The sequence below is a fragment of the Populus alba genome, chromosome 3 (assembly GCF_005239225.2).
Source record: "Populus alba chromosome 3, ASM523922v2, whole genome shotgun sequence".
Taxonomy (NCBI): Eukaryota; Viridiplantae; Streptophyta; class Magnoliopsida; order Malpighiales; family Salicaceae; genus Populus; species Populus alba.
Window position 1 is genome coordinate 18,082,840 of NC_133286.1, and position 13,696 is coordinate 18,096,535.

The window sequence follows — 13,696 nt, forward strand, 5'->3', positions numbered from 1 at the left end:
GACATCCACATTAAACTAAAAAAAAAAGGGCTCTTGAGTGAACAAAAATATAAGAAAGAAAAAAGGCAGGGAGTGAAGGGACCAAAAACATAGCTAACCCTCTGTCGAGGGGAAAAAAGAGAACTGAACTGAGGGACTCAATGTTCAACTGAGAAAGAAAGGATATGTGCTCATAAAAAGCCAAGATTGAGCCAAGCATGCAGAATAATGGCCAATATCAACAAAATAAAGCATCATAACCACACCGAAATTAAACTTCACAGCAGGAAATTTTATCACAGTAATAGATTATGAACACAGCAGAATCACAATATTCCACCGCAAGGTGACTGCATAAAAACAAGTCAGGCAAAGTACAGTACGTGTACCATCAGCATTTTTTTCTCCACGGAAAATTAGAATACAATATTCAAATCCATGGACAGGGGAAATATGACATATTTCCAAAATGTACTGTGTACTGATTAGTTAATTACTGAGTTTAAGCTATCTATTTTCTAAAGACAACTGAATAATACATTTGTCCAGTTTCTGACATAACATATCTATGTTTCTAGAGAAAGAATGGGATGAATCAGCAGGAATCGAATTGCAACCAAAATGGATCAGATATTCTAAATCATTGCTATCAAAGAGGATAAGTACTGATCAAGTAAACAGGCAATATCAGAGTCCTTTATTGACTTTTCCTCAGGCCCTCACTTCCTTTTCTACTAGAAAAGGTCTGATGCGAATCAACATCACTAGAGCCGGGAGTACAATCACTGGCAGAGGATTCCACCATAGTTATATCAGTCGAGTACTTTTTGATCCTCAAGGAAATAAGGATGCTTGATACTATCCCAAGTAAGGGAAAAAGGTAAGACCAAACCTGAGATTTTTTAGAGCCTGATGCCGAAGCAACAGCAGCACCAGCAAGGCTGCCGATGGATGTATTCTGTAGGATCATTGGGAGGCAGCCAATAACTGTAGGGAGTAGAAAATCAATCACGAACCCAACTTTTGTAGCAGCTAGAGCATAGTTTATAACATAGGAGGGCATGGGTGAGAAGCGTGCAAGAAGAACAAATTTCCATCCATCTCGTTCAACTCCTCTGGAAAGGAGATGGAAATATTTGTTACTCTGCACCCACTCCATTGCTGAACTTGGAACTCCTGAAAACTAACCTGAAAAACTTCACAACCTCAAAATGGATCCTGAAATTATGTAACACAAAATTGACATATAGTGAAATACAAGCTCCTCGCTTCTATGGATATAGGCATATTGTCAAACCAAGTTAAATTTTGTGGTTTTTCTTGTTTTCACTTGTTTGCAATATTCATCAATAATTGTTGTAGGTCTCATAACATAAACCTAAATCATACTTCAACAAGAAACTTCACCAAGCATATTAATAGGAAGAACACTTTTTAATGACCTAACTAGGCCTAAACAAAACCAAGTGACAGTATGCTTGGCTAGACTCACAACAAGAAGACCTGTAGCCATAAAGCAAAACGACTGAAAAACCAAAGATTTTTAAAAGCACCCTGCATATAGAAATTTATCTCTCATGCTAATAAAGCTAAAAACATAGCCCGACAAAAATCATTCTTTTGAGACATAGAACCTAAGAAGAACTGCCTATTAAAAAGTTGATGCCCTGCAATATTAATTTCCATCCAGTTACTGCTTATTCTGACTTTTCACCATTTATAAACTTAGTTTCTCCATTGACAATTAACAGCATCAATACGCACTGAATTATTTCCCTGATGAGGTACAGATAAATGATGAGCCGTTCTTGAGTGTGAGCATGACATGCCAGGTCCATGTGTGTGCAAGGTACCATCAAGCATGAGTTCACTGTTACTCGATGACTATGCGAAAGAAAAAGAGCATTAAGAAATGTAATCACATGCATAAATACAATAGTTTTGGACGAGCATATATTATACACACCGCACCGACTTCGATTCACTTTGACCTCTACCACGTCACTTGAAACTGTGAAAATGTATAAAAGGTTTATCTAAATAGAAACAAGAGATTGCAGACACGATGGCTCAATGATAATTCGAAGTGGTAACCTGGAAAAGTATCATATATAAACTTAAAATAATAAGCTGGGATTTTGGCTAAGATGTCCAATAACCCCGAAATTAATACTTTCCAAGTACGAAACTTACCAAGGAATAAACAATGGGATCCAATTGATAGAATTGCAAGAAAATGCGATCAGGAAACAAACCGAATAAAAAGGAATAAACAAATGAAGACATTTTGAAGTACCTGCCGATCCAGAAGGAAAGAGAGGCACCTAAGAGCTTGGCAGAGAAGACACATAAAACAGCAGGCAAGAACCCAAACAACAAAGAAGCACCAGCCTCGAAGAAAACAGCGTAAGGCAAGCAGAAAGCGAGAGTGATTGTGTGAATCCCAACGTAAACAGGCATCGCCCATACCCCTAATCGATTTGACCATTCAACAAATAGCTGAAGAGCTGCGTCTTTGTCCCATCCGAATTGTTTGTTCATTTCTCTTGCTGTTATCGCTGTCAGCCCAATAACAGCAGCTACTTTCCACCCTTTCCCCATCTCTCTTATTGGCTCTTCTTGCAGTTGGTTTTGCTTTTCTTGATGCCACAAGGCAACTTCCTTCGTTTTGTTGTTGTTGAGTTCCCTCGGGAGACGGTATTAATTGCTCTGTTTTGGGATCATTTTGTGAACAGGGAAGCAAAGAGAGGAGAGGCCTGCTTGTTTCTTTCGAGGTTCGTCTTCGCTGGCTTGGTGGTATATGCAGCATGATGGGTTGGGTTATGGTTCTTTCGTGGGCCTTAAACCTCTTAAGAAATTCTTTTCCGAATGCTATTTTCCCTAATCATGTGTCATCTTCCTGTGTTCTTTTTATATGTTAATGTCGTTTTTTATATTGGTTATTTTTGGTAAATTAATGGGGTATTATTGTTAGGGAATATCATCCTCATCGTACTATAATTTAGTAATTTTTATACTTATAATCCGTGTTTTAAAATATTATAGTTTACGTTTTAAATTTTGTTATACATGTAATAATTTTCATGCTAGATCATTTTATAGTTTAGTATATATTAGACTTCACAATGATATAAACTTTAATTTTCAAAAATATAGAGAGTAAACTATAAAACGATTAGTTCTTCATTGTTATTACCATCATTCTCTTACTGAATTATATTCTATCATTATTTGTTTATATTAAACAAACATACTCTAAGAATGTCATGTCTATATTTGTGTTGGAATGAAAGCGTAACGTGGAAAATGGAAGGAAATATAAGAGTAAAGTTTAAGTGTAAAGCCATAACATCAAGAAAGTGGTTAACTATTTTGGTATGGACGAGGACAGATGCTGCGTGGAGGATGCTAAAAATGGACGTTCCAAAAGAAGACAGCCCAGTGAGAGTTTAGGTCCCCGAAAATAAGCCAACCCAGGGCCGAGGAATTCTAACACCATATCAAAGCTAGGTCAAGTTCAAGCGCTAATAATTAATTCCGGAGCCCAAATTAATTCAAGAAAAATAGAGGTGAAAGTTGTAGTTCATTAAGAGAATTGGATCCTTCATTGAAAAACAGAGAGAGAAGATTAAGAAAAAGCCCAGTAATGGTGGAAGCGCAAGCCAGAGACAAATTGGACCCTCTCATGAGAGAGAGAGAGAGAGAGAGAGAGGGTTAAAGACGGTATATATTTTTATAGTTGTGTTTTTTAAAAATAAATTTTAAAAAAAAAGGTTATAAATTATATTTTTTTTAATTATAGTTTTAAAATAAATTTTTTAATAAAAAATTGCATAAAACTGTGATATATATTGATTAACACAACAATTATAAATATATAGTCTGAGCAAAACATGCATCATATTACACCACGCCACAAAAATAAATAGAGCGGGGGAAAAATATTTAGTGCTAAAGAAGGCACAGCCAGGACTGTGTTGTAGAAACTATTAGAAAATTGATTTTAAAATATAGTAAATGTGCACATTTGAATGCAAACTGAATATGATATTCACTTATATTTTAAATTATAATTTTATTAAAAGTTATTCTCCAACATAAATACTTCAACAAGAACATTAATATATTTAAAACCAAATTTAGTTGAATGAGAAGAAGAATCCTTGGTTGGAAAATTTATATAAACCTAAAGTTTTCAATCCAACATTAAAATATTACAAGATTTTCTTGTGATTTATAAAATGATGACTTGAGAAATTAAAATTAGGCTCCAAAGCATGAAATAAAATTTTTTTTTTTTTAATTCATAAATAATACATATCCAAATTCATTGAATCTATTTGATTATTTATTTTGTCCATATTCATCTCAAACATTTTTTTAATTAATAAAAAAGCCACGATTAATTTTCTTTAGCTGTGGTAGCCTTCGTTCCCTGTATAAACGGGGGCTAGGGAGGACTATCCAGAACACAACAATCAACGAGTATTTTTTTCAATTCTCTAAGTCTTTTTCATTCGTAAAATGTCTTTTTGCTATGTAATCGCATCTTTTTTAGTTTTTTTAATTTTTTTATAAGCTATTTAGAAGGGTAGTTGTAGTTATTTTTTAAAGTTTTTTTTGTATTAAAATACATTAAAATAATTTTTTTTATTTTAAAAAAATTAATTTTAAGATCAATACATTAAAATAATTCAAAATATAAAATAAAAATTAATTTTTTAAAAGGTAGTTCAACTTTTTGAAATGTTGTTAGAATTCTAAAAGATTGCTTGAAGCAACGTGATTGGGAAATTTATTTTTAAGGATGAATGATGCATCTTTGATAGTAATTTTTTTATTTTTTTTCACTTGAAATTATTCAACAATTAAATTATATTTACTTTGTAACTAAATCTTGTTATTTAGTTTAATATTTTACTATTATATACAGTTTATATGCATGCTAGAAAACAAATGAATTTTGTTTCGTGTTTAGCTTTACATTAAATTAAACTAAACAATTGCAATTTATTCCTTACATAAACTAGAAAGACTTCATGATTATGAGAAAACATCAAAAATATTTAATTTTTATTAATTAAAGTATAATTGTCAAAAAAATATCATAACCTTTTAAAAAAATATATATATATATATATATATATATATAGAAAAGCTCAACAACACTTAATATGAGAAAAAAAAAAATATTCTCTTTAAGTAGAAGAAACACAAAATTCTAATAATATTGAATAAAAAATAAAAAAAAACCAATAATTTTTTAAAAAATATTTTATATTGCTCACTCTTATCGTCACTCCTATTCACAATCAGTATAACCACTACTTCATAATCATAACACACCACCATCATCATATACCATGTCTTTCTTTGCATCATTACTAATTATAAAATATATTTGATATAAAATATTATAAATTTCATATATAAAGGGACACTTGTCTTGCCTAAAATATTTTAGTCATAACAAATATCAACCTGATAAATAAAATAATCTCCAATATCCACCAGGCAAAACAGAAACCTTTTAACATTAAGATTTTCAGTTAGTTTTTCATTTGAATAGTTTTTTATTTCAACTCCCCCGTGGATTTTTCTTTAAGAAAAAAATAGTATGATTGGGATACAAGCATTGATCACAGTCAACTGAAAAACCTGTTCAAGAATTCAATAGGTTTCCCATTCAATCCATTGATCTTTGAACCACTCGATGTCGACATTCGATGACCAGCTCGGGCACCTTTTAGGCAAAACACGTGCATAGATGTGGTCAAAGATTGGGGAGACCAACTCGCCCCCGCACGTTTGGATTGTTTCTACTTCCAAGTGGGGAAATTAATTTGACGACGGTGACACATAATGAATCATTGATGCACTTTCTCCATTAATCTCTCCTTTTATTTTTCCCCTTAACTTTCCGGTGAATGTTACAGTTACCTAACCCTACTCCAGTCCCGGACGCCATTTTTGACACTTACATCGTATTTCACATGTCAAGTTCGCCCAACCACCTCTTCGGTTGACCTAACATAAGACAAATCTTGTTTGTTTCGTGTCTTAAAAAAATTTCATTTTTTTTTTTTGTAAATATTAAAAATAATTTTTAAAAAATAAATAAAAATATTATTTTAATATATTTTAAAATAAAAAATATTTTAAAAAAATCATTGCAATTTTTTATAGTAGGGGGAGGGGGGGCTGGTAAGAGCCGGGACCTTGCAAGGAATTTTTTTTTCCAGCCCCTCCCTCCATAATATCAATATATTTAGTTTAAATAATAAAATAATTAATATTTTAATTCTTTTTAATTTTTTTTTCTGGTTCCACCCCTGCTTGTAATAACCCAAATTAATGGTCAAGACTAGTGATTTGTACTTTTCAATCAAAAGAATATGCTAAGTGAATTGAAAGGTTGAAAACATACAGTTTAATAAGACTTTTCATACAAGAAAATCCGATTCGGAACAGCACCGTAACAGGAAGCATGCAACCCCAGTGCGCAGAAAATTGAAAATGCCCACTTCAACCTTCATTGATGAGAAAGGGTGCCCCTCTCGTCTTGCCTCGGACCGCTCTTTGTATCAATGCTTGAAACCAATCGATGAGATCGATTCTGTAAAATTTATCGAAACAGAAGAAGAGATTATATTCAGAACTCAACTATTCGGGAGCTATATATATCACAATTCAATTAAGATTTTGGCGTATATATATATAGGGCGCTTTCTCCTCGGAATAAAGCATTATTGTATGGATGAATGGATTCGATTATACTATCACTATATTATTCACCCCGAATCTAGATGCTAGTACGAGATCGATCTCGAGATCAATCACTTTAAAGCATCTTCACTTTTTGTAAAATAGTCGGAACGGAGTGAGATCCTGCACCTATCAAGGAAATGGGAATGTAGAAGTAATGGTAGTTCAAGCTTACACGTCAATTATGTTAAGAAAAAACCACAATAAATACGTCCGAAGCAAGAGAATAGATAATAGAGTTTTCTTTTGTCTGGCAATTTAGGTAAGTTTTGTCACCATAATCATTGGAACTCCATCTTTGTAACTACTAATTAATCAACGATCTAAACACAAATTAAACTAAAAAAAACTGGGGTTTTTAGAACATTTTAAATTTGATGATGATTTGATTTAAAATTTGTATGAATGAATTCGAATCGATAAAACCTTTTCTTTGGTGAAAGCATCGTCATTAATATTGGTTGAAACCTAATAAAGTGGCCATCAATCATATATAGTTCATGTACTAAAAAAAAGTATATTAATAGTTTAACGTAATAAATAAGATGTTGATAAAAAACAGAAAGAAAAGGAGATCTTTATCTAAATTATCAATAAATAATTCAGAGAATGTTTTTATGATCTCGCATTTTTTTTCTCACAGCTTTGCCAGAAATTGGATCCTAAATGATGATTTTGGGAAAAAAATTGTCTCTCAATCAAGTTAAATCCCTGAAATAAAATATTATGTCATATTTATAAGGTTAGAAAATATCATTGGTAGAAAGATTTGAGGTATTTTTTTATGGGTTGTTGAAATTAGATCTAGAACACTTGATAGGCTTGACAACACATGAAAAAAAAAAACATTTTAAATTTTAAGTCAATATAATTTTTATACATGTTACAAAGAAAATGAGTATTCTCTATATTTAAATGTTATTTAATCTTATATAAAACTTATATACATTGTGTTAAATTTTAAATTTAGAGAAATTGATCTTAGAGAGATGAGCTCTGGTCTTTTTTTTTATGTTCTAGAGAGATTTATTTATATTAAAAATTTAAGATAAATATCTTATAAAAATATTTCAAATATATATAAGTTATACGATATTTAATATAAATATCTAGGATATTTATAGATATATTTATAGAGATGTGTATATTATATAAAACATCATGTAAGTTTAATTGGACTCGGCTCAAGAATTAATATTAATATATAGGTTTTTTTTTGCATGTATCATCAATATTCATGGCAAGTTTGAGTGATATTTTATTAATGAGTGAAATAAGAGCTATTGATATCTCTTGAATCATTTTTTAAGAGATGGGGAGCATGTGGCTATTTGGAATTTTTATTTTTCAAAATATTTTTTATTTGGAATTATATTAAAATAATATTTTTTTAAAAAATTATTTTTAACATCAATGTATTAAAATAATATCAAAATATAAAAAAATTCAAAACTTTTAAAAATATAATTAAACTACAATAACAACTAATATGAGCTACGTTGTATTGATTTGAAACTCATGGGAGCCTAGCCTTCTAGTTCATAAATCATTTTTTTTTATTAACGTGGGTGTCCGGGTCAGCTTGCGCGCACCACGACTAATCTCACGGTCCACTGAACATCCTGCAAGCTCAGTGAGCAAGTAAGGCATCGCGGGGGTGACAGGCATACCGTACAGGAAGGACTCAATAGAGATAGGAAGGGAACAAACTCTCTAGCCCCACTCCCATTGGAACTCGAACCGAAGTTCGAAGGAAGGAGAGCTGCTCCAACAACCACTGAGCCAACAACATGTTGGTTCATCCTTGTTTTTCTACTTGTTTTATTTTTATAGAAAAATATTTATTTATTTTTGTTATAATCGGACCGACGCACGAAGCCGGAAGCTTATGCAGGTTTTCATGAAGGATTATTTGAATAAATTAAAAGAGAAAAGAAGGGTGCAAGGAGATTGTTCTACAATGGAACGTGTAGAGGGTAAACGCCTGAACGGTCAAAGAATCCCATTTCCATCACTACAGGATCTAGATGAGGGTTTTCCTTCTGTAAATAAATTGGCAACTTGAGTCACAAATCCTTGCCGTACACAACTTCAATTCTTGTAGAGTGGCAGTTACGGAAGGCACCAGTGGTCTTGATCAGTGTGAGGCTGGATTTTTTTTGTTCCAGCGTTTAATCAGTGTATAATTACTCAGAGTTTAGAAATGCAGGTTATTTCTAAAAATTCTTAAAATTTTTAATATTTTAAATCGTTTTAATATATTAATTTTAGAAATAATTTTTAAAAAATAAAAAAAAATATTTTGACATAAAAAACACTTTGAAAAATAACCGCCACCACATTTCCAAACAAGCATAAATATTAGTGTTCGGTATATAATTTTATAGTATTTTTTCACTTGAATATATATTAAAATATTTTTTATTTTTAATATCAACTTATTAAAATTATAAAAAAAATTAAAAAAACATTAATTTAGTAATTATTTTTCAAGTTCAATACAATTTTAAAATGTATTTAAATATAGTTTTTACTAGAAAAACAAACTTATTGTAGAGTGCTATGTTTTTTATTGTTTAATTATTGAACTTTTAAATAAATAATATTTTACTAATTTCATCGGGTCAATATTGGTTATAATATGAGTTTTTGTTAATTGAGATCGTGTCAATTGCACAAATACATCTATATCTAAAAATGTATACGCATAAATCATATATATAAAACCACATTTATGTGAAAAATTGATGATTCAAATCTAATGTATTTCTAGTATGGAAATTCACAATATAATCTATATTTTTTATCATTTCAAATTCAATTTATATTATATCTGCCAACTTAGATATATGTAACATAATTAAATATCTATGAAGTAACTTGTTGATTAGAATTGATGAAATCCTCATCATACATATTAAAGGTTCTTTTCATGGGTTAATAAAAATTAAATCTAGAAGATTTAGCAGATTTGACGATACTCATAAAAAAAAACATCTTGATACTTATATCAATATAGTATTTGTACTAGTGACAGGGAGAATAAACATTATTTTATAGACTTGAATGTTTTTGGAACCTTATTTAAGTCTTGCATTAAACTTATATTGTTTTAGACTTGTATGAAGTCTTGTGTTATTTAAAGACATGAAGTCTATAGAGATGAACCTCTTATGCTCCTATAAAGATTTGTTTATATAGGTTTTTTTAAAATAAATATATATCTAGGATATTTCATATAAATATTCTATATAAATATCTCATAAATATTTAAGTTATAAGATATTTCATATAAATATCTAGGATATTTATAGATATATTAATGGAGATGTGTACGTTGTATAAAATATCTATGTAGTTTTTTTTATGTATCATCAAAGCCCCTAAATCTTGTAAACAAATATGCTTAGAAGACTTGACCTAGCAGGAGCGAAGAAGGAACTGCTTACAGTAACCTTTTGCTGTGTACAAGCAACCATAAATATTATTTGTGGGTGTAGCCTTGTGGCATTGTCATATGCATAGTCGTGGAGTGTAGAAGTGGGCATAGTCGTACACATAGCCGGGGGCATTGCCATGGGTGTAGCCGCTAGTGTAACCAATTGAGCATAGTTGAGGGTGTAATCGTTGGCGTAGCCATATGGGTGTAGCTATAGACATAACCATTGGCATATCATAGGCATAGCCATAGACATAATTGCTAGCATAACTACCGAAGCATTAAGGTTTCGTCAGTCATGAAAAGATCTTTTAAGAAACAAGAATGAACTAATTTTTTGTTTATTTTTCACAGACAACATCAATGATGAAGCTAAAGAAAATCCTCGAAAGAAAGATTGGGGGTATTTTTATAGATTAATAAAACTAGACCCGAAAAACTTAGTGGACCTGGTGGCACCTGTAAGAAAAACATTTGGATACTTATGTTGGTATAATATTTGTACAGGTGATGGAGAGAATAAATATCATTATATAGACTTAAACATTCCTCAAGTCTTATTTAAATCTCGTATTAAATCTATACTGTGTTGGAATTATATTGAGTCTTGTATTGTTTAAAACCATAAGTTTAGAGAAACGAGCTCTAAAGAGATTTGTTTCCATCAACTTTCTTAAAATAAATATCTTAAAAAATATTTAGGATATTTAAAGAAATATTTATAGAGATGTGTAGATTGTATAAAATACATGTATAGTTTTTCATATATCATCAAAAATTAATTTTCTTTTTCTAAATAATCATATTCTAGCCACAATTAAATATATAAAAATAACTTTAAAAAATAATTCTATTAAATAGAATGGTTTGAAAAAGGCAAAATTTGAGAGATTTCGAGTGTTTTTGTGTGTTGGGAATTGAGACCTTAGGAACCTCACTTTCCCAACCGAGGATGAAAAAAATTCTCAACACCCAGAGGATGGATATGGGAAGGGTTTGGATGAGGATCCGGGGACATTGGTCTCCCAACTTCTTGGGGAGTTTAAACACGATTGCTCATACATATTGTTTTCGTTCTTTTGTGACCATATTTTTTAAATAATTATAATTCAAGTTAAATCTATATTTTTCTGTTATTTATATAAAAACATGTTTCAAATTTATAATAAAACTCAAATGCTATATTTACTTTTGTATTGCATATAAGGTTTAAAATAGCAACCTGTGATTATAAAATTATAATTTTAATATTAAAAAATCTTCAAGTCAAAATGAATTAACAAAAATGAAATTTAAATAAATTATGTTATCCAATTAAAAATAAATATATATATATTAATTTAATTATTCATAATTAAATATTTATTGATTTTTCTTGCTTAATTTATTTTAATATTTTATTTTTTAATATTTTATTTATTTTTAATTGGATAACATAATATATATATATATATATATATATATATATATATATATATAGACACGCGAAAGCTGTAGGCAACCTAGGCAGCTGGGCCTGTTTATTTGTTTTTTGTTTTTCTATATGGTTTGCCCTAGTTATTATTATTATTATTTTAAAGTAGCAGTGTAGCCTGCTCTGCCCAAAAAAATTATGAGGAAAGCTATCGTGGCATAAAGAATAATATTATTTTCATTTTTTATTAATAATCGTCATGTTAGAAGTACAGTAGCATGAGTTCAGACATCGAGTGCCCAAAATTGTTTATGGATGTATTGCATACTTTGTGTCATTCCTCCGTCATATTACGCTTAATCGTAACTTGCTTTATGGTTTATTTAAAATATAAAATTCTTGGTTCTTGTCAATCATATAGGATTTTTTTAATACGCAATGTAAATAACTTCCATGATAAAAACTATATAATTGTAATTGATTCAAATATTTATAGAATTCCATCCTCTGTTACCCATAGAAAACTATAATGATACTTTTCCGAGGGTCTATTTCCCATGTATCACTTCTTCGGGGAGTGATTACAGAGAGGAAACATAAATCACGTGAAAGAAATCCCGCCTAAAATGTAATAATTGTTTTTTTAAAATAATTTTTATTTAAAAAATTAAAAATAATTTTTTTATTAAAAAAATTATTTTTAATATTATCACAATTAAAAATATTAAAAAATCACAAAATACAATTTTAACAAAAAAAAAAAAAAACTCATTCTTGCATGGAGGTGGGAACTATCATTATGTTGTAATTTTTTCTTACATGTATAAGAATGTTTGTTTATGTGATTGCTTCTTCTTTTAAAGCAAACCAGATAAAAAACACATTTAGTAAAATATAAAATGTTGTTTATTGTGTGTGGAACCCACTATAATTTACGTTTCAAATGCAAGTTACTCGTAAGCAACATCAATCTGTTTCTTTATTTAATGTCGTGTTTGTGCGGAGTGAATTAATTCACTCTGCACTGTTTCCTTTTTGAAATTAAAAGTAAACAGTGGAGAATATTTTCATTATTCATGGTTGGATCGGGTCTAGCCAAAACTTAAATGCATTGGATTTTATCCAACCTAGTAAAAAAAAATTCAAAATTTTTTAATTGTGTTCTACTAAAAAAAACTAGTGTTTAATATTATTCAATGATACTACATAAATTAGAAGGAAATCACATAATGACATAACATTTGTAGAATTTGATAAAGATCTTAATTTTATTTCTGATGATATTTTATATGATGTTGTTGCACGTTTAAGAAACCATAAAAATTGTAGTCATTGTCGATTGGATTTCGTATGTGATGGAATTGTAGATAGTTTAATAGAACAATAAAAAATATTTTATATACAGTATGATTTATTTCATGATATAATAACAGTAGTTAAATCTATAATATTTAAATTAAAAACCATCAATATTAATATAAATATTTTTTAGTTATTTTATAACCTCAATTTCAAAAGTATTTTTAACCAAACACATTTAACTATTTTTTATTCAACCTTAATTTCAACCAAACATGTATACTAGTCTCAACTAAAATTACTTTTTATAAAATAATTTTTTACAATTATTAATTACTTGATTCAACTACAGTCATTCATTGTCTCCGTGGTTATAGTTTTTCTTGTTTTGAATAAAGATTTGATTAATGAAATTTGATAATGTGATTTGATTTGATTTTTGGTTAATTTATGAGAACTCAAACTAAAAAAGCAATTCAAATTTAAGAATGTTCATAATGTTTCCAAAAATATATAATACAATGTTGATGTTTTCCTATACTTTTGAAATAGCATATTATAATTTCTCTATGTAATAAGAAAACATTAATTGATTTTGATATTTTTTTCTTCTAAAAAAAGCCAACTATCAGCACTACATACCTTATCGGAGTCATGGTTTTTGATTGATTATTCTTGGTCACATGCTAAGAAAAAAACTAGGTCCGTGGCAAAAATCATGTTCACATGGGGAGAAAATAAAGTGGATTATAATACTGTTTTCTCCTTTTGTTTTTAGTTTTATTTATTTATTTTTTATT

At 29.5% G+C, this 13,696-nt stretch overlaps 1 protein-coding gene across 1 annotated transcript; it reads right to left on the minus strand.

Moving 5' to 3' along the window:
- Positions 1-256: 256 nt before the first annotated feature.
- LOC118054393 (uncharacterized) lies at positions 257-2,763 on the minus strand. The gene is made up of 2 exons (XM_035065959.2): positions 2,276-2,763; positions 257-1,167 (listed from the first exon to the last, which is right to left on the minus strand). The coding sequence occupies exons 1-2, from the start codon at positions 2,578-2,580 to the stop codon at positions 1,119-1,121; spliced, it is 354 nt and encodes a 117-aa protein (XP_034921850.1). The 5' UTR covers positions 2,581-2,763; the 3' UTR covers positions 257-1,118.
- Positions 2,764-13,696: the final 10,933 nt, after the last annotated feature.